Genomic DNA, 26,103 nt, shown 5'->3' on the forward strand with positions numbered 1-26,103 from the left:
TGGCCAAGTCATGAGAGGAAAATAACTATGTTCAGTGATTTTCAGCCTCAACTGACCTGTCCTCATAGGTCATTATTCTTTGCCTGGTGAGCCTATCTGGATAGTTACTTTTTCTCTTTAGGCATCTAGATGTCCAGGGCCTTTTGACTTTTTGAAGATGAGTATTTTCCTGCAAAGACAAGAACAGAACCCTGTCTCAACCCTTATGAGGTTTCCTTACCACCTGTATGGATGGTTGTCACCTCCATGGTTGAGCTGCCATTTCTCTTTCTCAAGAGGTTTCTCTTTTTCAAGCTGAATCTTTATTAATTTTCATGGTATCCTATTTTATTTTCCTGTGGAAAAAGAGCCAAGCCCCTTCCCCAACCCAGCACATCTCCTGGTTTCTATTGTGAGGTACACATCCTTGAAATATACCAGCTGATTTAATTCAGAAATTTTTCTGTTATCCAATGTCTCTTTGATGTTTTCTTTCTCATAAGTGTTAAGAAAATTCAAGGTTAATAAAGCATTATGCAATCTATTTCTGGGGGGAATTTTCCATCCCTTTCTGTTTTTTTTAAACATATCCTTTATAGTTCAATTTGATCTTTCTATAACTGTCTAACCTGTAGGATTGTTTGGTATACCTGTAATATGCTTTATATTATAATAAACAAAAACTTGCTTTTTTAAAAGAGACATATGCTGGACCATTATCTGTCTTTATTTGTGCAGGTATACCCATGATGGCCATAACTTCTAATAAATGCATGATTACTGAATCAGCCTTTTCTGAGCTCAAAACAGTTGTCTATTGAAAACCTGAATCAGCGTCAGTGGTGTGGTGTACATATTTTAATTTTCTAAAATCTGCAAAGTAGATCACATCCATCTGCCAGATTTCATTCCTTTGAGTACCCTTTGGGTTAGTGCCTGCAGGTAGCGGTGTTTGGTTATAGAAAGAGCAAGTAGGGCATCTCTTTGTAATCTCCTTAGCTTGTTGCTCTGTAATAGGAAACTCTTTCTTTAAACCTTTGCTATTGACATAATTTTTTTTAAATGAAATCCTCAGGCCTTCAGCACATTTCCAATCAATAATCAATCAATTTCAGCTACACCTTGTGCTAGAGGACCTGGCAGACCCGTATGGGATTGGATGTGTGTTATGTATATGGGACAAAGCCTATTCCTATTATATCTTGATATAATGAATCTTATATATGAATAATGAAGTCAATTCTGTATTATCTGGTATAAATTCAGCAGTTTCAATATGCAAGACAACTCCTTCTTTGTTGCAAATCAGTAATTATATTGAGAGGTTCTTTAAAATCCATTGGTACCATGAGAATAGCAAATAATTCTGCCTTTTGGGAAGAATTACAAGAGCTTTGTTCCACATCACTTAAATCTTCTGATTTGTAACCTGCCTTTCCTGATTTATTTGCATCAGTGTAGAATGTACAGGCTCCAGTTATTGGTATGTCATGTACAATGCAGGGAAGGATCCAGTTAGTTATCTTTAAAAGGTTAATTCTATCACTTTTGGGACTGTTGCTATTAAATTTTTTTACTTGGATTATGTGGTAAAAAGATCCACTCTAAGATAATATCTTCCCTCTGAATTAAAATTCCTATAGGGGAAATTCTGGAAGGCAATATGATTAGAATGCAGTTAAGATTTGGATCCACCCCACCTGATCCACATGTGCCTCCTGTAATTTCTCTTCAACCACAGTCAATTTTTTTTTCAGCTTCAGCTGTTAATTCCCTGGGACTATTTAAGTCTTTGTCACCATCTAAGGTTTTGTTTAAATGAATTATTAAATCAGGTGTTACCCATCAGTGGGTCATAGACTGGAAATGTTTCCTAACAATCTTTGAAAGTCATTAAGAGTCTGCAATTATCTTTCCTAATTTGTGCTTTTTATGTTCTAATTTTCTGTAAACCTGTTTTATAACCTAAGTAATTGATAGATTCTTCTCTTTGTATTTTTTCCAGAAGCAATTTGTAATCCCCATTTAGGCAAAACTTTCTTTACTTTTTCAAACATTCTTTCTAAAGTATATACATTTGAATCAGATAGCAGAATGTCATCCAAGTAATGGTAAATTATGTATTTAGGAAATTGTTTGCATATTTCCAATTGTTTCCCTTCTCATTAGCTCTGGTAATTTCCTCAATCATATCACATTTTTTTCTTGTCCTAGTTGTTCCAAAGTTTTATTGAATACATATGTTTTTTTTTAAAAAAATCAGAAAATCCTCTCAGGAGAGTGGCAGGCCACTAAACCAGTGTGGTGATTTTTCATCCATATGTCAGACATTATGTTTGTTCTCTAGTGAGATAAGACTTCTCCAGCTTCTAGTGACAGATCAGTTCATCATTCTGAAACAGTCAGAAGCAAGAGGACAAGTGCACGCTTTACCACTGCATTTATAGTATAAGAGACCATGCCCAAGTGGGCTAGTATCCCAAAGGCGCACCTCCCCCTTTTGTTTAAATAGGAGAATTCCAAACCCAATACAAAACTGTGAACACTAGAAACAGATATCAAGTATAAAGTTAGAATTACAACCAGCATAAACAATATTAAGCAAGGAACATATTCTAATGTTTTAATAAACATTCTTTCCTAAGGAGTCTAAGTCTTATATTAGACATGGCTTGACTAGATCATGAGAGGACAGTAACTACAACTATCTAATCTTCTACACCATCAATCATATCATATTTTTACTACTGTCTTTTGTAAAGCCTGAATCTCCTGGCCTGTATATATTTCTAATGATTTCATAGAAGCACCTAGCCTCTCATCCTCATTCTGAACATGTGATTCCAAGGTATGAAGTTTTACCTTTAAGGATAACATCTCATCCTAGGACATTAGTTGGATAACATGCAGATTGCCTTCCAGGAGAGATACTCTATCTGCTAACCTATCATATCTTTTAACAGAGTCTGATTGTCAAATTCAACAGTATGAATTCTTTCAGATAATTTCTCAGTACCCTTTGACATAGATTGGATTTTGTTTTTCAAATTAATGTTATCCTTTTCAATAGTATTATTTTTTTCAGCTAACTCTTGATTTTTGATGGTATTAATCCTGTCAGCTAGCTGTTCATTATTAGTCTGTGAAGACGGTATCATTCCTAAAAGTGCCTCATTCTTGACTCTGTTATTAAACCATTTTCTTACGGATATAATATAAAAAAGAAAACTAAGTCCCAATATTCAATAAATGGATGTATCAGGAAAACCATATAAGCCTTGCAGAATACCATCCATAGTATAAGCAAAAAGGTTATTAAATTCCTGCCATTAAATAACTTTCAAGCTTATTGATTTATTTATTAATTAAATAGTTACCTTTCTTAGGAGATTTCGGTAAATTGTTGCAAGTGTAAATCTTTATTGGCCAGCAGGTTTCATGGTTTTAGCCGTGTGGCAAAGAAACGCGAAGGGTGGTGGCTTGAACAGTCCTGCACTGCTTTGGTTTCCTGTGTTGGTGCCTGGTTAAATACTGACAAGTATGCTTTGCTTGACAAATTAAGAGCAGTTGAATCAATTCCGTACACGGAGCAAGGAGCTCAGAGCTCATGAGCAGGTAGCAAAAACCAGAAGTTGCACAAGTCACCGCATGCACGGCAGGGAAGCAGCAGTGGAGAGGGAAGGCATGCATGAGCCTGGGAAATTTCCAAGTCACTGCATTTAGCTCTGCTGTGGTTGGGTTTTGCAAAAAAAACCCAAAAAAACAAAAACAAACCAGCTTAGTAGGTGAAATCAAGCCAGGTGGGCAGGGATGGGAGACCTTCTGGGCTGTGGACCTTTGGGGCCTTTTAGACCAGTCCACCTGGTAGGCGTTGGGATCCATGTGGATGCCAGATGAAGATGGATGCTAAAAAGAAATCTCAAACTATCTCAGTATTGAGTATCTCAAATTATTTAAGCTAAAATCCTAATCTTAAATAAATTTATTTAGGGGTAGACTCACAGATCACAGTCCTCTGTATGAACGGGGAACAGGAACAACATCTAACAGCTGGAAGAAAGGCATTTATAGTATAAGAGACCACGCCCAAGTGGGCTGGTATCTTAAAGGCTGCTGGCTGAAGGAGCTCCTACAGCACTCAGCCATCTCACTATTTCTTTTATTAAACAGCATAGAAATCATCACATGGAGAAGGATTGAGAATACTTTGCAGAAATATTTAGCAGTTTTACAAGGAGTTAGTTCCGACTCCAACTGACCCAGGTAGCAAACCCTATCAGGCAATAGCTGAATGCTTCTTTCAGTATTTATGGTGAATATTCATTTTATAAGGCTGCTTTTGGCCTATTTGCTGTTTCTAGCAAATGATTATCATAGTACACATGCAAACACATGTGCATTGCTCTTGGGCCAAGGGTATGGGAGAATACATAATTTAAGATCATAGTTATATGTTATCTTGGGTTATAATGGATTATGTGGGAAGGCCCAGGCAAGTAAGGTTGGTTGTTGCTCCCTTAAAGTTAGGTTAAACAGACAGGCCGAGCACATACCAGTACAGCAGTCTGAAGTGACTTCAAGGCGCGCTATGAACTTTGACTGAGGTCTGGGCTCTATCGCAGTGCAGCGCCACAGATTAATCTCTCAGATCTAGAGAGTCACTCCTGAATTGATATAAACCAGTGTTGTATGCGTCTGTGCTGTTATAATCCTCTCTACACCTTGCTTTGAGACAGTGCTTCACTATTTAGCCCTGGGTGCTTGAACTCACGAGGATCTGCTCCCTCTGCCTCTGAGTGCTCTAGTGGGACCAGAGGGCTGGGATCCAGGAAAGCAATTGTAAGGGGGCAGTACACGCCTTTAATCATGGTGCTCATCGGTAGGCAGATCCTGTGTGCAGCATCCATCCATGCATTACTGATGATCGAATTTATTATTAATGCATTTATTCCATATACTAGCCAAATGTTATATATGTGTATACTTTTCCAAAAAAAATTCACAAATTATTTAAGCTAAAACCCTAATCTTAAATAAAAAGGCTCCATCAACAAATGTACAAGTCTGGTTTGTAGTTATTTTGGGAAGGTCCTTCACTACTAATTAAAAACAAAAAGACACATTACTACACTTTGCTGACTTTTACACTTCATCTTAGGAATCTTCAAGCCGCTTTAAAATGTTTCTGCTTTTTCTTAACTTTTTAGGAGTTGTTAAATGATCTACAGAAATTTCTTGAAACTGAAAAAGATGAATTAATTTTGGAAGTTCCAAACCCACCATTGAAGAAAATTCGTCTACAAGAAGATGGGACAGATAATTTGAGTAGAAACGGACAAGAGGGGATCTCTGCCACGGAAGACGAAAGCATTGCTTCTGAGCCTTCAAACTCGAGTGTGTGCAATGTTTGCTTAGGAATTCTTCAAGAATTCTGTGAGAAAGAGTTTATTGCGAAGGTAAACCATCTCATTATAGGTGTTGTCAGAAACAGCGTAGCTTTAAATTTATTTATTATATATACAATATTCTGTCTGTGTGTATGCTTAAAGGCCAGAAGAGGGCACCAGACCCCATTACAGATGGTTGTGAGTCACCATATGGTTGCTGGGATTGAACTCAGGACCTTTGGAAGAGCAGGCAATACTCTTAACCACTGAGCCATCTCTCCAGCCCAACAGCGTAGCTTTAAAGCTAGGACTCTTAGACCAAAGGTCCTAAACAATACCATTCATTTGAACTTGGTCTGTATGCGTTAATCACTGGAATCTCGTCTTCATTAGAAAAGACCAACTATTCTGAAAGTATATCAACATATGGCAAACTTATAAGAACTGTCTGACACTCAACATGTCCTGAAACTGCCAGTTCTGTAGGGTGAGAACTAGGACATGCTTACTCTCATGATGTCTGTGAAGAGTGCTCCACCGAATGCGTCAGTTTTGTTGCTTTGCCTTTGTTTCGGGCAGCACTAGAGTTGTCCTGGCACATGCTGGGCCAGCGCAGTACCACTGAACCTCAGCCCCTGGCTGCCAAGTGAATGTTGGGGAGCTGTGCAGTATCATGTCCTGGGAGGAACTCTATGATTAGAGCCACATTTCCGCAAAGTCTTCGGAGTTTACATATTTGTGATGCTCTTCTAGGTGTGCCAAAAGGTTGAAGCCTCTGGGTTTGAATTCACCAGTGTGGTTTTATCGGTTTCCTTCCCACCACAGCTGTCTGTGAGAGAGGTAAGGTCATTTTGTAATCTCAGACCGTGTAGTAAATGTATGCTGGGAATTTCTAATTTTTAAAACAAAAATAAGCACAAATGGGAATGTAAGTTGGAAAGAGAGGCTCACACTTGGCACTTGGTGTGAAAGCTGAATGGTGAGGAGTTCGAGGCTGCTCTGGGCATGCCGTGTGTGTCATGTGTGCAGAACTAAGGCTGGGCATGCCGTGTGTGCAGAACTAAGGCTGGGCATGCCGTGTGTGCCGTGTGTGCGGAACTAAGGCTGGGTATGCCGTGCGTGCAGAACTAAGGCTGGGCATGCTGTGTGTGCCCTGCGTGCAGAACTAAGGCTGGGCATGCTGTGTGTGCCGTGTGTCAGAACTAAGGCTGGGCATGCTGTGTGTGCTGTGCATGCAGAACTAAGGCTGGGCATGCTGTGTGTGCCGTGTGTCAGAACTAAGGCTGCAGTGGAGCTGCATGATGGGACATGAGCAAGCATGGCCAGAAGTGCCTCAGATTTATTACACAGTTGAGTTTGAGCTAATTTTTGGTGTCAATCTTTTTTCTTGCAACCCCACCACATCCAGGTATGTGACGCCAGATGTGGTTGCCACCCACAGTCTAAGAAGTTAGGTCGATAAGAATCACATTTAGATTAAAGTACATAATTTGAGAAATTTTGAATTTGAAGTTTCTTCTTTTAGATAGTTGTCTTGGTTAAGGTTTCTGTTGCCGTGAAGAGACACTTATAAGAAAACCATTTAAATGGGGCTGGCTTACAGTTTTAGAGATTCAGTCCATTCTCGTCATGGAGGGACATGGTGGCGTGCAGGCAGACATGGTGCTGGAGGAGCTGAGAGTCCCACATCTTGATTCTTAGAAGTAGCTTGAGCACAGGAGACCTCAAAGCCCACCCCCACAGCGACAGGCTTCCTCCAGCAAGGACACACCTACTAATAGTGCCCCTCCCTATGGGGGCCATCTTCTTTCAAACAACCACAGTAGTGGTTTCTCAACTTTATAACAAGTATAAGATTTATTCATAACTAGGCATGGTGGCTTCTCTCTGTAATCCCAGTATTCAGGAGGCTGGGACAGAAGGGCTGTCAGGAATTTGAGCCCAATCTGGTAAATTCCAGAGATTTGTATGTATTTAGTCAAGTAAGGCCTAGGAATTTTCATTCTAAGCAAACTCACTGGTGCTATTGTTACAAAGACTATAGTTTGAAAAATTAATACTCTTACATTTCTTTTTACATTTTATTGTGTGTGTATGTACACGTGTAGAAGTCAGAGCGACTTGGAGTACATGATTCTGTTCTCTGTCATGTGGGTCTCAGGTACCGAACTCAACAGGTGCCTTTACCTTCTGAACCATCTTGCCAGCTCAAAATTAAGAATTAAAAAAAAATATGTTTCTGAGATGGGGTAGAGGGGGAAGAACTTGGGATACACATTTTGGCGAATTAGGTGTTTTGAGACAGGCTTTCTCAGTAGCTATGGAGCCTGTCCTGGAACTCGCTCTGTGGACCAGACTGGCTTTGAGCTTAGAGAAATCCGCCTGCCTCTGCCTCCTAAGTGCTGGGATTAAAGGTGTGCGTCACCACCCGGTGAATTGGGTGAATTTCAATATAAGAAAAACTGGCATAAACACCTGGGCCTAAAGATAAGTTATAAGTCTTTGGACATTTAGAGAAAGCAAAAATTCAGATTTTAATCCAAACCAAATTATTCTAACCAATAAAAGTAAGTTTAGAGAAAATTCCCTATAAAGAATTGGGAAGCCAGGTTTGGGGATTCCTGCCTGTGACACAGCACTTTGGGCAGCTGAGGCAGGACGGCTGCTGTGACAGCCTGGGAAAGCCTGTCTCAAGAAATCATCCTTTTAAAAGGTAAGGCTGAGAAACGAGGCGTATGTATGGCAGGGGATCATGATTTCATCTCAGGCTGCAGAGTAAGATCCTGAAGGTAAGCAGGAGCGGGGGAGGGGGGGCCTTTTTTCTTCTGAAAAACTTACGAAAGAGTGTTGTGAGTAACCTGATGAACTCCCTGTGTAACTGTTGCCCAAGTTGAACAGGCAAGTTTAATTTTGCAAAACTGAGATCAGTTACAAATAATACAACAAGAAACCCAACAATGACAGAGTCACTTGAATGCAAATATAAGAAGGACACTTTGATCTGTTAGGATAACAACCAGAAAAGCAGATCCTTCAGTGAATAAGGCTCACAAGAACTGCTGAGGGAGATTTGTGTAGGTTGGCTAGGACATGAGCAGACCTGTTTGGAATGCTGGTGCACTGCTCATAGTGATAGAGTCGACTTCTGAAAATCCTGCTTTGCTTCTGACTTTCTGTCAGGGAAAATGTAATCTTTCTCAAAAACAGAAAGCCGAGTTACCGTTTTCGGGAGAATGGCGGCTCCACGAAGTGAGGCTTTCCTAAGTGGGGCTGAGTGATCTGGCTCAGTAAATTACATTTTAACATAGATTTCAACAGCCTGCGGCTGCTTGTGATCCTCAGGGACGCTAAAGGCAGCACACTTTCCAAGTAATCGGGAACAAAGTGCCACTCAGCTTTTCCAAAGGTGAATAGTTCTGAACACTAGCCATTGGTGAGCTTGGCTGCAAACGTCCGTAAGATTCCAGCCCAGGAGCACTGCGGGTGTGAGTCGTAGGCACTGGGCACGAGGAAGAACAACACAGAAGTTTGCTGGAGCAAAGCGTATCTGCAGCATCTGGAGAGCTGGTGGAACATGGCTGCCACTGACCACTCCTTCTCGTGATACCTTCCTGAGAATGGCCGGAACAGGGCAGGGCCAGAACACAGTCGGCTGGCTTATGCTGGACTGTCTGCATCCGCAGGAGCTGGATGAGTGGCTGGTCCTAAGCTGGACAGTGCTCCTAACATGCCCCATGGTCAGCCACGTGAACTCCACTGAGGGAAGAGGATGAAAATAGTTGCTGGGTCTTGTCTTTCTGTCCTCCCAAGTTCTAGTCTCCTAAGGGAGACACAGAAGCCCTTTGATGACGCCTGTGCATGGGAACACAAACATCACCGGAGTGCAGGAAGTCCCCGTGTCACCAGGGCTCTTTCCCCCTCCCTATGGGCTCCAGGACACAGGCTTGAGAGTGCAGTAGACATGCCAGATGCTATAGTTAATTCACAAGAGCTTCTGAACAAGAACAGTCTAGAAAGATGAAATGATAATAAATATGGGTTCTTATACTTGAGTTTAAACAGTAGCCGCCACGTTCAAGGACCGACATCTCGGGAACGTCGGTTAGAACTGGTTAGAGACAGAGCTAGTTAGATGATACCGAGTGGGAGTGGGACACAGTGTGGATGATGTTGGATCTCAGCCCATCTGTGGTGAAACGGTGACAGTGGTCTTTGCTTAGTGCTCCTGTTGTTAGAATGTCACACTTGGATGGAGGTTTCAGCTTGAGAACAAGACAATAGAGACAGCCATATTAAGAAGGTAGACTCAGGATGGAAGTACTTCTCATCCCAAAGGACTTAGCCAGAGAGGATAAATTCTCCAACACAGATTAAACCAAGGACTGGTGACCACTTGGCCAGTATGTAGAAGGAAGCTCCTAAAGCCGTTTCAGCGCAAGCATCCTGTTAGTATTAAGGAAACCTATTTTAACACGGCTGCGTTACTTTGCTGGCGCGTCCACATCTCTTCAGTTCAGATAAAGAGGACAGACATTAACGGTTCCAGCTGGTGAACTTGGGGAACCAGGAAGTTTGCTGCGATTGCTTACTGGAGCATAAGTGACTCAGGCAGCGGTGTCACTGAAAAGGCCACAATGGGGACTCGTGAAAGCTGCATCGTGGGATCCCTATACAGCCTGTACCCAGCTGCTCCACCTAGGCGTCTCGTCTTCCTGAACTTGTTTGCTGTTTATCTATTATCTGGTGGGGACCCTCATGAGTTTTCTAACTTTAGTGAGCTTCCTGAGTGCTGTGAGTTTACTGTTTCCTTCAAAATATTTAGTGTGTGTGTGTAGCATATGTCGCAGTGTGTGTGTAGCATGTCACAGGTGTGTGTAGCATATGTCACAGGTATGTGTGTAGAACATATCACAGGTGTGTGTGAGTGTAGCATATGTGTGGGTAGTATATGTCACAGGTGTGTGTGTCACAAGTGTGCGTGTATATGTGTGTGTAGAATATGTCACAGGTGTGTGTGGCATATGTGTGTGTAGTATATGTCACAGGTGTCGTGTGTGTGTGTGTGTGTGTGTAGCATATGTGTGGGTAGCAGATGTCACACTGTGCCTGTGGAGGTAAGAGGACAGCTTGCAGGGATCTGTTCTTTCCTTAAACTGTTTGGAGGACTAGAGCTCAGATATGTTGTCAGGCTTGGTCACAAATACCTTTAGCTGCTGAGGCGTTTTGCCAGCCCTCCTGTCAGTTCCACGAGCCTCGGGTGTCACTGTCCCTTTTGTGACAGAATGTTTCAGTCTAGAGGAAATGGCTACATGACATTTCCCTTCTGCTGGCTTTCACACTCTGCTGCCACTTCCTCTGTGATGTTCCCCCTTGTACATGTGTGTTTCTTGTCCTGTTTCTGGCGGCGCCTTGGGTCGTTATGCTACAGCAGTAGACAGTTGTTCTCAGACTCTGACTAGTAAGTCGCTGCAGTGAGCATCTCCCAATGCAGAAGAGAAATGTCCTCCATTACTGAGGCAGAGACAGCAGCCATCTATGGTACAAACACAAATGTTTAGAAATCAGTTTGACATACATCCTATCTGTTTAACGCAAGTGTTTGTCCTGGGCCTGCAGCACCGTACAGGGCTCCTTCCTGTGGTGTGAGCCTTAATCTAGTCAGACTTTTGCTGCGGTTGTTGCCCTGAGTTCATGATTGGCTTCTGTAAAGCCACACTATAGCATTGAAACTGCTAATGGAAGATCACCCCAGACTAAACTGGGAAAAGTATTCCACTTAGTCTTGCCAATTCCTTGGGGTGGGTCTTTACCATCTGAGTCCAGCAGAGGGCGATATTGAACCACCAGTTTGGTTCATTTCCCATTGCTCACCATAGTGACCCAATTAAATGAGTTACACTGTCTCATAAATGTTATTCTGAACATATGAAACACCCTGCTTCTCAATGTGTGGTATGGGATGGTTGGAGTTTTGTTTCTCAAATAAAAATAGTCTGTTTCGTTTCTCCATGCTCTGCATTAAATGCCAATTCTGTAGCAGCAGGTTTTTCTTAAATTATCTTTCTAAAATTTTATAAATGAATATCTTTTAAAGTTGATTTTATTTAAATTTGTGGGCTCCTTACCAGTTTGGACCTCTTGATCTCATTTAGGATCTGAAGAAAAAAATGAATTCCTTTGTCCTAAGAATGCACGGCCATAGCTGGTATAATATAATTCTTGTAATCTCAGGAGGCCAGCAGGGCTGAGAATTCAGTGCTGTCTAGGGCTGTGCAGTGATGCCCTATATTAAAACAGACAAAGGTTCAGAGACACAGAATGCACATGCTCAGGTTTGCATGTATGTACAGAGCCTGGGATTTTTCTGAATTGATTCTTCAGTAAAATCTCCCCCTGCAAAGGTCCACAGTTACTCTAAAGGACAGTAGTTTTTTGATTGTGTTTAATTCATAGCTCTAACTGCAGATACAGAGAGCTGCTCATTTAGGATTGCATGCGCATGTAGCTCTGAGCTGGCTGTCTTCTGACTCAGCAGCTAGAGTTTCTCCTTTCTCTCCATTTTCCATGCTTTTCCAGCTTAGAATTTGTATGGCAGACACCCGTTCTAAACGTACGGCAGAGGTCCGCTTTTCCTGAGCTTTGCAGCCCTCTCTGAGCTTAGAAAGGCAGGTTACAGTTGGCTTCAGCATCGATGGCTCTGAGCTTAGAAAGGCAGGTTACAGTTGGCTTCAGCATCGATGGCTTTATTTTTGGTTCAGTTAGTTGGTTAGAACTTCCTTCTGTCTCTGCAAGGTCTGTGGTTCAGGGGTTTTAAGTTCATAGGCTTCAGCGTGTGTGTGTGTGTGTGTGTGTGTGTGTGTGTGTGTGTGTGTGTAGAGGCTTTACTGATGCTCACTTCCGCACACAGCTGTGAGTGCTCTCAGAAGCCAGAGGATGTCGGGTGTCTACTCCATCACTTCCTGCCCTAGTGCCTTGAGACAGGCCTCTCCCTGTGTGTGAGGCTAGGATGACAGCCTCCTGTGCCAACACCCCACAAGTCTGGGATTAAACATCCATATGTAGTCACAGGTGGCCTCTTAAATAAGTACAGGAGATTCGAACTCTTTCTCCTGCTTGAACATCAAGAGCTCTTGTCCACTGGGCCATCTTCTCCATCCCCAAGCTACTACTTTAAAAACCTTTATAGCACACAACTGTTTTCATGTGCCCATCCAAAGCCATCTTTCTATACAGTGTACCCCAAGAGCTTGCCCCGTAGGCACACCAGCACCTACAGTTATGCACTGTTAAGAGTCATAGAGAAACTAGTAGGGTGACTCAGTCAGTTAACACCTGTCCCTAAGCCCAAAGTCCTGAGTTCAGTCCCCTGGGGCTGTATGGTGGGAGGGAGAGAACACATTGTCCTCTGATCTCAACATGTACACCATGGCATGCACAAATGTTCATGTGTGTGCGTGCACACAAACACAAACGCAATAATAGTAAAAGACTCACGGAATCATAGGTCTTAATGAACCTTGCTAGTTAGCTAGAACAGGGCTCTGTAGCTTTTCATGGCACTTATTTTAAAAGATGTTAGTGATGTAATTTGTGATTTCTCACGGCCCTGGCCAGACTCTCTCCAGGTGCAAACTTGTTCATACCAGGTGAGAATGTCTGGAAGAGAGTCCGAGTTCCCCACCTTTCTGTCTAGCGTGATTGCCACCATTTCAAAGTTGTCACGATTAGTGTGTGTGTGTGTGTGTGTGTGTGCGCGCGCACGCGCATCTGCATGTGCTGCCCATGCCATGGAGGTCTGAGGACAACTCATAAAGTCAGTTTTCTCCCACCTTTGTGTGGGTCCCAGGATCCTTCTCACTTTGCCAGGCTTGCACAGCAAGCACCTTTATTACCTGCCAAGCCTGCTAGCCAAGGTTTTTTTTTTTTTTTTTTTTTTAGTTCGTATTGCATTTCTTTGCTTATTGTGTATGAATGTCCATAAGTATGTGTACAGGAGTATGCACCAAACCTGAGGTTGAGTTCTGGTCATCATGCTTGGAGGCAAGTGTCTGTGCCGGCTGAGCCGTCTCAGTGGCCCCATTCAAGTTTTGCCTATCTTTAAGGATAGTGACCGCTTGTCTAGCCATCCCATCTTCATTGGAAGAAGGAAAACCGAAGCTAATAGAGGTCATGTGACATCCTGTGTCAGGCTGATTGGAATCTGAATGTTTTTCCACTCCTTTAAAAATACCCTGTAGAGCCACATCTCTTCATCTTGCACATTCATGTGTATTTTACCATACCTAATCATCCTGGCTTCATGAGGATGGCCTTTTCTTAACTTTCCACATTGTCTTTATTGTTTAAGTATACAGAGTGGTAGGCTTCATTGTGGTGTTCTCATAATGTGTCATTATGTATGCTTTGTTCTGACTCCAGCAGTGGTCAAGTAAGACCGGCTCACCATGAAAACATAGTAAATATTGGATCCAGGAATGCAGTTGAAAGCATGCCCAAGAATATGTTTCAGATGCTTAAAGATATATATTTACTTTCTAGCTTTGTTTTTGTTCATGACCTGTCTCCAGCTAGTCTAGGTGAGGGAGAGCAAGAAGGAAGAGGTTGCTATGGTTTTCCTCTGTGTGGATGTGCAGGCTGCAGTAAGAATGTGAACAGATCCGGGGCTGTGGTGGCGCATGCCTTCAATCCCAGCACCAGGGAGGCAGAGGCAGGTGGATCTCTGTGAGTTCAAGGCCAGCCTGGTCTACAAGAGCTAGTTCCAGGACAGGCTCCAAAACTATACAGAGAAACCCTGTCTTGAAAAACAAAAAAGAAAAAAAAATAGACCATGAACAGCTCTTAAAAGTGTGACGTTTCCTGTTTTAATTTGCATGGTCCTGTGAATTATCACATAGCCTTTTTAGATCTGTGGGGAGAACTGGTAGTAAAACAATCAAAAGGAAAGCAGGATGAGCAAATCCCTTGGAGCCGGTTCTCCACTGAATGTACCAAGCTGCACATGGCCGCTGTCAACCGTGGGAATCCTTAGGAGATGTTCTTGGCACATTAATTTTTAGGACTGTGGCCTAGTGCACTGTTTCAAAAAAGGGAACTTCTAATTTAGGCTCTTCCCATTTCTGATTTGAGTTTTCATGTCACACAGAGAAGTCATGTCAACCATATTTAATAAATACTTTTATTTTGACTGATAAAATTGTTTTGCTTTACAATTAGTAATTCTAATGATTATGATTGCTTCTGAAAAGTCATGTTATCTAATAATGATAGTAAATTATATATGATTTATGATTAAATGAATTTATAAAGTGGTAGGTCACATATAAAACAGCTACATAAGCACTATGTTTTTTAAGAGCAGTGAGATAAAACTCCTTTCTTAACAAAGTAAGCCACCATGGTTTATTGAGTATTTGTGTAGGGCATTCTTATGATTCATCACAGCCCCTGAAGAAGGCTGCTTTTTTTTTTATTAAATTTATTTTTTGAAACAGTCTTCTTTCATTTTATGTATCTATCCCAGTTCCTACCCCCTCCCCTCCTCTTACTCCTCTCACACCCCAGCCCCCATCCACTCCTCAGAGAGGGTTCCCTAGAGGAGTCAACAAAGTCTGACACATCACTTTGAGGCACAACCGAGGCTCTCCCCCCATATCTAGGCTGAGCAAGGTATCCCTCCAAAGAGAATGGGCTCCAAACACCAGTTCAAGCACTAGGGGTAAATGCTGGTTCCAGTGCCCCACAGACTGCCCAAACCACACAGCTGTCACCCACATTCAGGGCCTAGTTTAGTCCTATGCGGGTTCCTCCGCTGTACCAGTCCAGAGTCAGTGAGCTCTCATGGCTCAGGTCAGCTGTTTCTGTGGGTGTCCCCATCATGGTCATGACCCTTTGCTCATATTATCACTCCTCCCTCTCTTGTACTGGTCTCCAGAAACTCGGCCCAGGGCTTAGCTGTGGATCTCTGTATCTGCTTCCATCAGTTGCTGGATGAAGGTTCTATGATGACAATTAACGTAGTCATCAATCTGACTACAGGGGAAGGCCAGTTCAGGCATCCTCTCCACTATTGCTTAGGGTCTTAGCTGGTGTCATCATTGTGGATTCCTGGGAATTTCCCTAGTGCCAGGTTTCTCACTAGCCCCATAATGGCTCCCTCTATCAAGATATCTCTTTCCTTGCTCTCCCTCTCTGTCCTTCCCCCATCTCAAGCATCCTGTTCCCTCATGTTCTCCTTCCTCTCCTTCGCCCCTCCCCTCCCCTTCTGCCCTCCCTTCTCCTTCCCCACTCCCAATTTTCTCAGGAATTTTGTCTAATTCCCCTTTCCGGGGGATCCATGTATGTCTCTCTTAGGGTTTTTCTTGTTACCTAACTTCTCTGGGGTCATGGACTATAGACTAGTTTTCTTTTGCTTTGTGTCTAATATCCACTTATGAGTGTGTACATACCACGTTTGTCTTTCTGGGTCTGTGTTACCTCACTCAGGATGGCTTTTTTTTGTTCCATTTGCATACAAATTTCAAGGTGTCATTGGTTTTACTGCTGAGCAGTACTCTGTTGTGTAAATGTACCACATTTTCTTTATCCATTCTTTGGTTGAGGGGTACCTAGGTTGCTTCCAGGTTCTGGCTTTTACAAATAATGCTATTATGAATACATTTGAGCAAATATCTTTGTGGTATGAATGTCCATCTTTTGAGTATGCGTTCAAGAGTGATATTACTGGGTCTTGAGGTAAACTGATTCCAAATTTTCTGAGAAACCGCCATACTGATTCCAGAGTGGCTGTACAAGTTTGCACTCCCACCAGCAATGCAGAAGTGTTCTCTTTACCCCACATCCTCTCCAGCATAAGCTGACATCAGTATTTTTGATCTTAGCCATTCTGACAGGTGTAAGATGGTATCTCACACTTGTTTTGATTTGTATTTCTCTGATGGCTAAGGATGTTGAGCATTTCCTTAAGTGTCTTTTGGGCATTTGCAGGTCTTCTGTTGAGAATTCTCAGTTAAGATCTATGCCCCATTTTTTATTGGATTATTTGTTATTTTGATGTCCAGTTTCTTGAGTTCTACACACACACACACACACACACACACACACACACACACACACATTTATATATATAAAATGATTTTCAAGACAGGGTTTCTCTGTAGTTTTTGGTGCCTATCCTGGAACTAGCTCTTGTAGACCAGGCCAGCCTCGAACTCATGGAGATCCACCTGCTTCTGCCTCCCGAGTGCTAGGATTAAAGACGTGCACCACCACCGCCCTGCATATCTTTATATATTTTGAAGACCAGTCCTTTGTCAGATGTGGGGTTGGTGAAGATCTTTTCCCATTCTATAGGCTGCCGTTTTGTCTTATTGACTGTGTCCTTTGCCTTACAGAAACTTCTTAGTTTCAGGAGGTTCCATTTATTAATTGTTTCTCTCAGTGTCTGTACTACTGGTGTTATATTTAGGAAGTGATCTCCTGTGCCCGAGTGTTCAAGGCCACTTCCCACTCTTTCTTCAGTGAGGTCCATTATGGTTTTTTTTTTTAATATTTATTTATTTTGTATACAATATTCTGTCTGTGTGTATGACTGCAGGCCAGAAGAGGGCACCAGACCTCATTACAGATGGTTGTGAGCCACCATGTAGTTGCTGGGAATTGAACTCAGGACCTTTGGAAGAGCAGGCAATGCTCTTAACCTCTGAGCCATCTCTCCAGCCCCTGTGGTTGGTTTTATATTGAGGTCATTGATCCATTTGAACTTGAGTTTTGTGCATGGGGATAGATAAGGTTCTATTTGCATTCTCTGCATGGATTTCAGAGTTTGAATTCAGGGACTGAGCTTACATGGCGTGTGCCTTTACCCACAGAGCCATTACACCAGCCTTAAATTTTTAAAAATTGCTAAATTGTTTGTTTTTATGTGTAAGTGCCTGAGTATATGTGTATATGTAGCATGTGTATATAGGAGCCTGCTGAGATAAGAAGAGAGTGTCAGAACTCCAGGAGCTGGAGTTACAGGTGGTTGTGAGCTGCCACGTGGGTACTGGGAATCGAACTCAGGTCCTGTGTAAGAGCATTAAAAGCTATTAACTCTGAGCCAGTACTATTAACTCTTTCCTGTACTCCCTAAAGGTTTTTGTTTAATTATTTTGATTTCCATCTTTATATCCTATTATACAAAGTTAATGATGACACATGAGCATCTCATCACAGTCATTCATCGGAATTTATTAAAATTTCCTATACCACACTCCTGTCATTAGACAGAATGGGGCAGCATTATCACCCTGTTTAAACTACCTGTATTTACACACATGTTTATGTACATATATACATGTGTATTTTAAATAAACACATAATTTCTTTGTAACATCCTTAGTGTTATCACTCTTTCCTCATATTTCTTCCGTATTGTCCTCCCTCTGCCCTCCCCTGTTAATTCCCCTGCCTCCCCCTTCCCCTAATAGCTGGTGATTCCCATTGTTATCCTTTGTTGATCGGTGTGATTAGGTTTGCCTAGACCAAGTGCCTTTTTTGAGCTGCACACCTCTTGGCAAGCACTACTAGCTTGAAACCAGCCCACTGCAAATACTGCTCCCTTCTCAAATTTATGACTAAATTCAAACACTCATCACATACTTGCTTAAAGTTTTATCTAAAACCAGAACATTCAGAAAAGATAAGGCCTCCCAAATTCTCCATTGTTATTTAATAACTTCAAAGGCCACTTAAAAGGCTAAGTGTATTGGTACATGTAATCCTGGCATTTGGTAACCCGAGGTTGCAACTCTTCTGCAAGTTTTATGTCAGCCTGGTCTACACAGCAAGTTACAGACCAGCCGGGGCTGCTCAGCAACCTACAGACCAGCCTGGGATACATAGCCACCCCTGTTAGACTGGACTGTTATCTCAGCTACTTAGGAAGCTGAGGCAGACAAATTATTAGTTCAAAGACAGAACCTGAGTAACTTAGTGAAAACCTGACTCACAATACAAAAAGAAAGGGACTGTAGCTCTGTGCTGGAGTGGTTGGCCTAGGAGATGCCAGGCCTAAATTCAATCTCTAGTATCACATGTATGTTATAAAAACAATGAGCATTTTATTTAACTTTTCTATTATACAAGGGGCCACATTTTCCTGAAGGTACTTTATTTGCCTTAGGTCATTTGCTGTGAAATAGGAAAGAGAGTTTGGACGCAGTTCCACTGTCTTAGAATCTTAGATTTCCCAGAGTGTTTTTCTGTCTCTCTCCTTCTGGTTCTGGTGCTGGGCCTCCTTAGGCGAGTGCCTGGAAAGCAGAGGGGTGAGGCACACTAAAGCTCAGTGGGCAGAGAAAGCTTCATGGTATCCATGAAAATTTGTTAGAGATTTGTAATATATTCCCTTAGTAAATTTAGAGAATGCAGAGATCAGTAGCTTGGCATGTATCCTAATTTTCTCATTATAATAACCAGACCCACTAATTTGGAGAGGCATCTTTTCTTAATAAAGAGCTTTTGCTGTGTAGGAGGATATGGTAGATTTCCTAATTTACAGATGGTCCATTCTATCATCGTGGCTCTCAGGTCGCTGGCAGTTGAGGATAAGGTTTGCAAAGAACTGGGCACTCGTTCTCTTGAATTGAAAGTAAATCTTGTAGATTATTTTAAAATAGTGGAACTAACATATAGTCTTTAAATGCATGTAATAAGTATATACATTGACATACTCGATTTATTCAAATTTTAGTTTAAAAAGATCATTGAGGATATCTTTTTGTGAACAGAGAAAAAAATTTGTACTTAACATTTTAATTATATGATCTCTAAAAATGTTTTGAGAACCTGCTGTTTGAGAGTCCTTTAAAGCTGTTTATTTCTTAATTTAGAGGCAGAGTTGATGTGTTCATCTAATTATTCTTTATCAGCAAAAAAACAGAGTTAGTTCCAGCACAGAGAGGACTGTTACACAGAGAAACCCTGTCTAAAAAAATCAACCAACCAACCAAACAAAAACCCCAAACCAACCAACCAAACAACCAACCAACCAAACAAACAAAAACGGGAAGTTAGATATTGGGGTAAGAAGGTGAAAGGTCAGAGAAGCAGTAGAGAAGCCACCAGTGACTTCCTCCTCTTTCCTCCATTTCTTCCTCCCCAAAGGGGCTGAGAACCTCTCTAAGCCCTGCCTAACTACTGGCTCAGGCCTCTAAACCCTCTGATTAATTTTGGTCACCTACTGGCTAACTCTGCTCTCTGGTTCAAAATAAACTTTGTCAGAACACAAACAAAATATCAGACAACATTTCCCCCTTTTTGTCTAAATAAAAAGGGAAAATTCTAACACTAATATAGTAAAAGCATATACAGACAATAATTACATTAGCAATGTCTATTCCAATTGTGTGGCTCATTTAATAAAAGCCTAGCGACAGATATTAGGGTTCCACCTAAAGATCAGAGAAGCAAAGCAGCCAAACCACTAGAGAGCTCTTACCTCTGTGAGATCTTCAGATGAAAAGAGAGCAAGTTCCTGCCTCATCCCACTTCATATTCCTCTCTGGTGTTGGGATTAAAAGTGTGCACCACCACTGCCCAGCCTCTATGGCTAACGAGTGTGGCGCTGGGATTAAAGGCATGTGCCACCATGCCTGGCCTGTATGGCTGACTAGTGTGGCTGTTTTGTGTTCTGATTTTCAGAAAGCTTTATTTATTAAAATACAAATGAACTATCACTACATTTCCCCCCTTTTTGCCTAAAATAATAAAAGGCTATAACTAATATAAGAAAAACTATATACAATAAGTATGATAACTATATACAATATATATAGGCAATGAATAAATCAACAATATCTGGTCCATTTGCATTTGATAAATTCAGAGACAATACTTCACTTATCTGTCCTGTCTTGGTGAGTCCAAAGTCTCATACCTAATTTACTTTCTATCAAAACTTGCCTTCTATATAAGGTAAACAAGGAAAACTATAACTATCTAGTCTTCAACTCCTTCAGAGACCCAAGAAGGAAATAATGTTAACCAAGTAAGCAGGAAGTGTAAGCAAGCAACTTTCAGAAATTGCTGGCTGCCTGGACAGTCATCCAAAGTTCCTCTGCAGTGCTGGGGCATCCATCTTCGGCCTACAGGCCTAGAATATCTGACAGACTTTTCTGTGAAACAGGATATTCTGAAGGGCTGTCCTACCTTGTCTTGACAATGTTTGGTGGTCATTATGTTTTGCGTCCTACTTGTCCAATTAGTACACCTTACTGTCAGCAGTCAAAGCAAGGGCATTTTTTTTGTTTGTTTTTTTTTTTTGTTTTCTTTGCTCAGTGGCTTACTTTTGTCATAAAGAAAGTAAATTCCATGTGGAGTTTCTTCCCTGCCCATCATCTTCTTTGAAGTAGATTGGTGCTGTCAGGAGCAGACATGTCTTATTATCAAAAAAAAAAAAAGAGAATAAAAGACCCTATGTTATTAAAACATCTTAAATGCCATATTCTGTAGATCTCTGAAATGTTTGAAGGTGACCTGCCTATATAAAATGTATCTTTGTTTAAGCTTGAAAACATGCATAATGTGACTACAAGTTTGATTATAATAGGTGGTTAACTACTAATCTGTATTTCCTTATTATCCTGAAGAGTTGGTAATAATTATTTTGAAGGACTAGAAATTTGCATTATATTATTAGAGTGGTATAGGTATAACACCCTGAACAGGATTATTAATATATGTAAAGTATCTTTGTTCTAACAAAATTAATCTCAAGGGCCGTGCGGTGGTGGCGCACGCCTTTAATCCCAGCACTCGGGGAGGCAGAGGCAGGTGGATCTCTGTGAGTTTGAGGCCAGCCTGGTCTACAGAGCTAGTGCCAGGACAGGCTCCAAAGCTACAGAGAAACCCTGTCTCGAAAAAACTTAAAAAAAAAATTAATCTCAAATTTGTGACAATATACAGAATTTGTATACAGTATACAAAAGTCCAATTCAATGTAAAATATTTGAAACTAGTTGCTTTTTAAAAGTAGATTCAATAATCTACACCTTATCATATCCTTTTTTTTTCTTTTTAGAGAAGATCCAATAATCTACCCTTGTATCCTATTATATCTATATTCCCCTTTTACTTTTCAAAACCAGAACCTTGACTCTAATTTCTTTTGTCTAGCTATTTTCCTATTACCTTGTAACCAATGCCCCTAAAAAATAAAAAAAATATCCATAACTCAATGAAAGACCAAAAATCACCTACCCCACCTCTTGGGAATGTGGGTGTTGTGTTCTTAAATCTACTTCCTGCTGCCTGGGGGTTGGGTAGCATCTTTCAAGGATCCTGAAAAGAAAAATTTGTCAAGTCCTAGGAGAGGTAGCTGTATCATTGATTGTTCACTCTGTGCATAAGGGGAATATGCAGGGCTTGTCTCAAGTCCTGACTAAAAGTAGTCTGTGAAGCTGGATCATCTTACTAGCCACCTCAAAATTGGTCTGAGCAGTGGCTAGTCCAAAGTCAATCTTGGGGGCATGTTTTGAGCTTAGTGTTTTTTATCACAATCTTGGAGGAATTGTTGTTGTGGGGTCCCCCTTTTAGAGTCTTCAAAGGTCATCATGGTTCACTAAAACCCGAAATCAGGTACAGGAAGCTAGAATGAAACATTTTTCTAGATTTAGTGCTCTATATGACCATTAATATCATTAAAAAGGGTAGTATATATGTATTAATGTTATAAAATTTATACCTTAAGAAAAATTGCTAAAGATTATGAGATTAGTGATGATAAAATAATCCTTAAATTTTTGTTTTTCTTCTGTCTCATATCAGGTGGCTCATCTGACATGAGACAGATTTTGGATTTCATTTTAATAAGCATGCTGGGTTTAGAGAAGGAGAGAGCCACACTCCAATTCCAAAGGCAGCTTTAATCTTTAATTGGACTTGGACTACAAAAACATTATTTGTATTATGTGTCTGTAGAGAATAGCAGGAACAAGCATTGGGGAAGATCTATGAAATTTTATCCTTTTAGAAATGTGATATACCAATAAGCCAATTAACTCTTTTCTTGGGTCATTTTTGTTTGGATGATCTGTTCTTTTTCTTCAGAGGTCTCATTTGTCCAGTGGTCTTCAGATTCCATAGCTGGATGTCTTCATTCTCCTGAAAAGACAAAAATAAAACCCTTTCCCAACCCTAACTTTCAGGAGATTTTCTTTTGACAAGATCAAATGAAAAGTATTTGTTAGTTTTATAGGTTAGTTTAAACAGCCATGCTGTTTGATGGACTATCATCTCTTATAATTAAGAGGTGTCTCTTGTTAAAATCAAATCTTTATCAATTTTGATGGTATCCTTAACTTTCCTTCTCCTGTGGAAACAAAAGTAAAATCCCTTTCCCCAATGTAACACATGCCCTGGCTTCCATTCTGAGGTCAGGACATCTTTAAATTATATCAGCTTATTTAATTCGGTGATTTTTTCTGTTATCCAATGTCTCAATGCAGTTGTTGTTCCTTTCTCATTAGCTTTTAGAAAATTCAAAGTTAATAAAGGATTATGCAATTTATTTCTGGGGGTCTTTATCATCCCTTTCTGTTTATTTAACATACCCTTTAGAGTTCAATTTGATCTTTCAATAACTGCCTGGTCTGTAGAATTGTGTGGTATACCTGTAATGTACTTTATACTATAATAAGTAAAAAATGTTTCGTTTTCTTAGAGACATATACTGGAACATTATCTGTCTTTATTTGTACAAGTATACTCATAATGGCCATAACTTCTAGCAATGTGTGATTACCAAATCAACCTTTCCTGAACTCAGAGCAGTTGAAAGCCACTTGAAAACATGAATAGGTATCAATGGTGTGGTGTACATATTTTAGTTTTCCAAATTCTACAAAATGGAACACATCCATCTGCCAGATTTCATTCCGTTTAGTACCCTTTGGGTTACTTTCTTCAGTGGTGTTTGGTCACACAAAGAACAAGTAGGACATTTCCTTATAATTTCCTTGGCTTGTTGCCACATGATGGAAAAGTTGGTTTTTAAATCTTTGCCATTGATGTGATTTTTTTAAATGAAATTCTGAGACCTTTAGCATATTTCCAATCAATAATTGGTCGACTTCTGCTTTACTTTTTGCTAGAAGACCTGACAGATCCATATTGGATCAGATGTGTGTTTGTTACTATGTGGGATGATTCCTATTCCTGATTATATCTTATAATTGAATAAATAATAAAGTCAGTTCTGTATCGACTAATATAAATCCAGCAGTTTCAATATGCAAAAACAACTTTCTGCATATTGGAATTGCTAACTACGTTGAGAGGTCTTTAAAATCTCTTAGTACCATGAGAATAGCATATAATTCTGACTTTTGGACAGAATCATAAGGATTTTGATCCACTTTACTTAAATTTTCTGATTTGTAACCTGCCTTTCCTGATTTGCATCAATATAGAATATAGGGGCTCCAGTTATTGGTATGTCCCATGCAATGCAAATTTGTTCTTTTTATAAGCTGAATTCTCTTGCTTTTGGAATAGTTATTGTTAATCTCTCACAAAAAAAAATTACTACAAGCTTGTTGCCAGGGTTCACTTTCTTCCCATAATTTGTCAATTTCATCATTATTAAAAGGTACTGCACTTTATGCTGGGTCTATTCCTGCTAATTGACAAAATCTCAACTTTCCTTTTAGCATGAACTCAGAGACCTTTTCCATATAATTTTTAAATTTTGATTTCAGTTTATGTGGTAAAAAAGACCCATTCTAAGATAGTATCTTCCCTCCACATTAAAATTTCTGTAGGGGAATGTTTAGAAGATAATATGACCAGAATGCAGTTAAGATTCAGGTCCACACGGTCCACATGTGCCTTCCGTAGTTTCTCTTCAATCAAAGTCGATTCTCACTGAGCTGCAGCTGATAATTCCCTGGGACTGTTTAAGTCCTTGTCACCATCTAAGGTTTTATTTAAATTAATCAGGTCATCAGGACCTAGCACAGTAGTATGCTGTAGATAAGAAATGTCTTCTAGCAATCCTTGTAAATCCTTGAGAGTCTGCACTCAATCTCTCCTAATTTGTACCTTTTGGTATCTGATTTTTTGTAAACCTGTTTTATAGCCTAAATAATTAATAGAATCTCCTCTACAAGAGTTAGTTTCAGAACAGGCTTCAAAGCTGCAGACAAACCCTGTCTTGGAAAACAAACAAACAAGAAAACAAGAAAGAATCTCTCCTTTTTAATTTTTTTCAGAAGCAATTTGTAATATCCAACAATGTAAAATTTTCTTTAATTCTTCAAACATTCTTTCCAAATATCTACATTTGAATCAGATAATAAAATGTCATTTATGTAATGATAAATTATATTTCCAATGACTGACTTATAAAATATTGGCCCAGGGTGGGGTTATTTAACATTCCCTGTGGGAGAATCTTCCATTGATATCTCTTAGCAGACTGAGAATTATTATAAATAGGCACTATGAAGGCAAATTTTCTCTGTCCTTTTCTTGTAAAGGTATAGTGAAGAAACAATCTTTTAAATCAATATCTATAAGAGGCCATTCTTTAGGTAATAAAGAAGGCTAAAGAACTCCAGACTGTAGAGAGCCCATTGACTGAATCACCTTATTAATAGCTCTTAGATCTGTCACCATTCTCCATTTTCCAGATTTCTTTTTAACAACAAATACAGGAGAATTCTAAGAGCTGGTTGATTCTTCAATATGCTGAGCATCTGGTTGCTCCTGTACTAGCTGTTCTAAAGTCTGCAGTTTCTCTGTTGTTAAAGGCCATTGCTGAACTCATATAGGTTTGTCTCTCAACCATTTTAAAGGTAGGGCTGTTGGTGCCTTCAAAAGGTCAGCAGCTGCTGTGCCCTGTTCTTGCACAACCTGAATGATCAGTGACTGTCCTTTATAATATCTTGTAATATTTTCCCCAGAAACATACATTAATTTATGGTTTGTTTCTAAGATTGGGGGAATGTTAATCTGAGTATTCCATTGCTTTAACAAATCATGTCCCCACAAATTCATTTCTATGTTAGCCACATAGGATTTTAATATTCCTCTCTGTCCTCTGACCCTATACATTTGACCCATCTCGTGCCCTCCTTTATCCGAGATAGAGTTCTGATCCCTAAGAACTGAACATTTACATCCTTAAGAGCTGAAGAGGCCAATTTGGATGCCAAGATTCTGATGAAATTATTGTTTTATTGGAATCTTTGTCTGCCAGATCTTCAATGATGTCATTTATTTGTATATTTAATTTTGGTCTTTGTTCATTTACAGAAGTTTGCCAAAATTCTTGCTTTATGGTTCTCCTGAATTTTTTGTTCTCTCCCACAGCTGTTCTGTTACCCAGAGCAGTATCTTTTTGTACAGTTGGCGTGAGGCTCTTTAGTTGCTCTGGGAAGGAGTTTCCTCTACAATGACAGAAAATGACTGAACTGGATTTGGCTTAGGGCACCATGAGAAGCCTCTTGGAGTTTCCCGTTGGCAAAGGATTACCTTGAATATTCCTTGTTGACGAGTATTCCTTAGCCTGATGCCTGCCTTTGACACACTTTCTGCATAATCCAGAAGGGAGGGGCATTCTGAATGGATTATTCTTAGAAAAAACATTGTTTTAAGGACCGCCCTGTCTACAGTCCCATTTAAATTGACCTTGTTTGGCACAATTATAACATTTGACCTTTCAATTTTTTTCCTCAAACCTCTGGAAATCACCTTTCCT

The 26,103-nt window shown here is 40.3% G+C and overlaps 1 protein-coding gene across 4 annotated transcripts in view; it reads left to right on the forward strand.

Annotated features, from left to right (window-relative positions):
* The window catches only part of Pus10 (pseudouridine synthase 10), a 74,192-nt gene that overhangs the window by 6,510 nt on the left and 41,579 nt on the right, over positions 1 to 26,103 (forward strand). For all 4 annotated transcript variants that reach the window (XR_007591405.1, XM_050140817.1, XM_050140815.1 and 1 more), the window contains exons 3-4: positions 5,187 to 5,435; positions 6,120 to 6,206. Coding sequence is in view for 3 of the 4 variants with exons in the window: in XM_050140817.1 (XP_049996774.1) it covers positions 5,187 to 5,435; positions 6,120 to 6,206 (336 nt within the window). In the remaining variant the exon portion in view is untranslated. The remainder of the gene's footprint in view (positions 1 to 5,186; positions 5,436 to 6,119; positions 6,207 to 26,103) is intronic.

Source organism: Alexandromys fortis, unplaced genomic scaffold, assembly GCF_014885135.2.
Source record: "Alexandromys fortis isolate MF-2015 unplaced genomic scaffold, M_Fortis_MF-2015_v1.1 scaffold_7, whole genome shotgun sequence".
Lineage (NCBI taxonomy): Eukaryota > Metazoa > Chordata > Mammalia > Rodentia > Cricetidae > Alexandromys > Alexandromys fortis.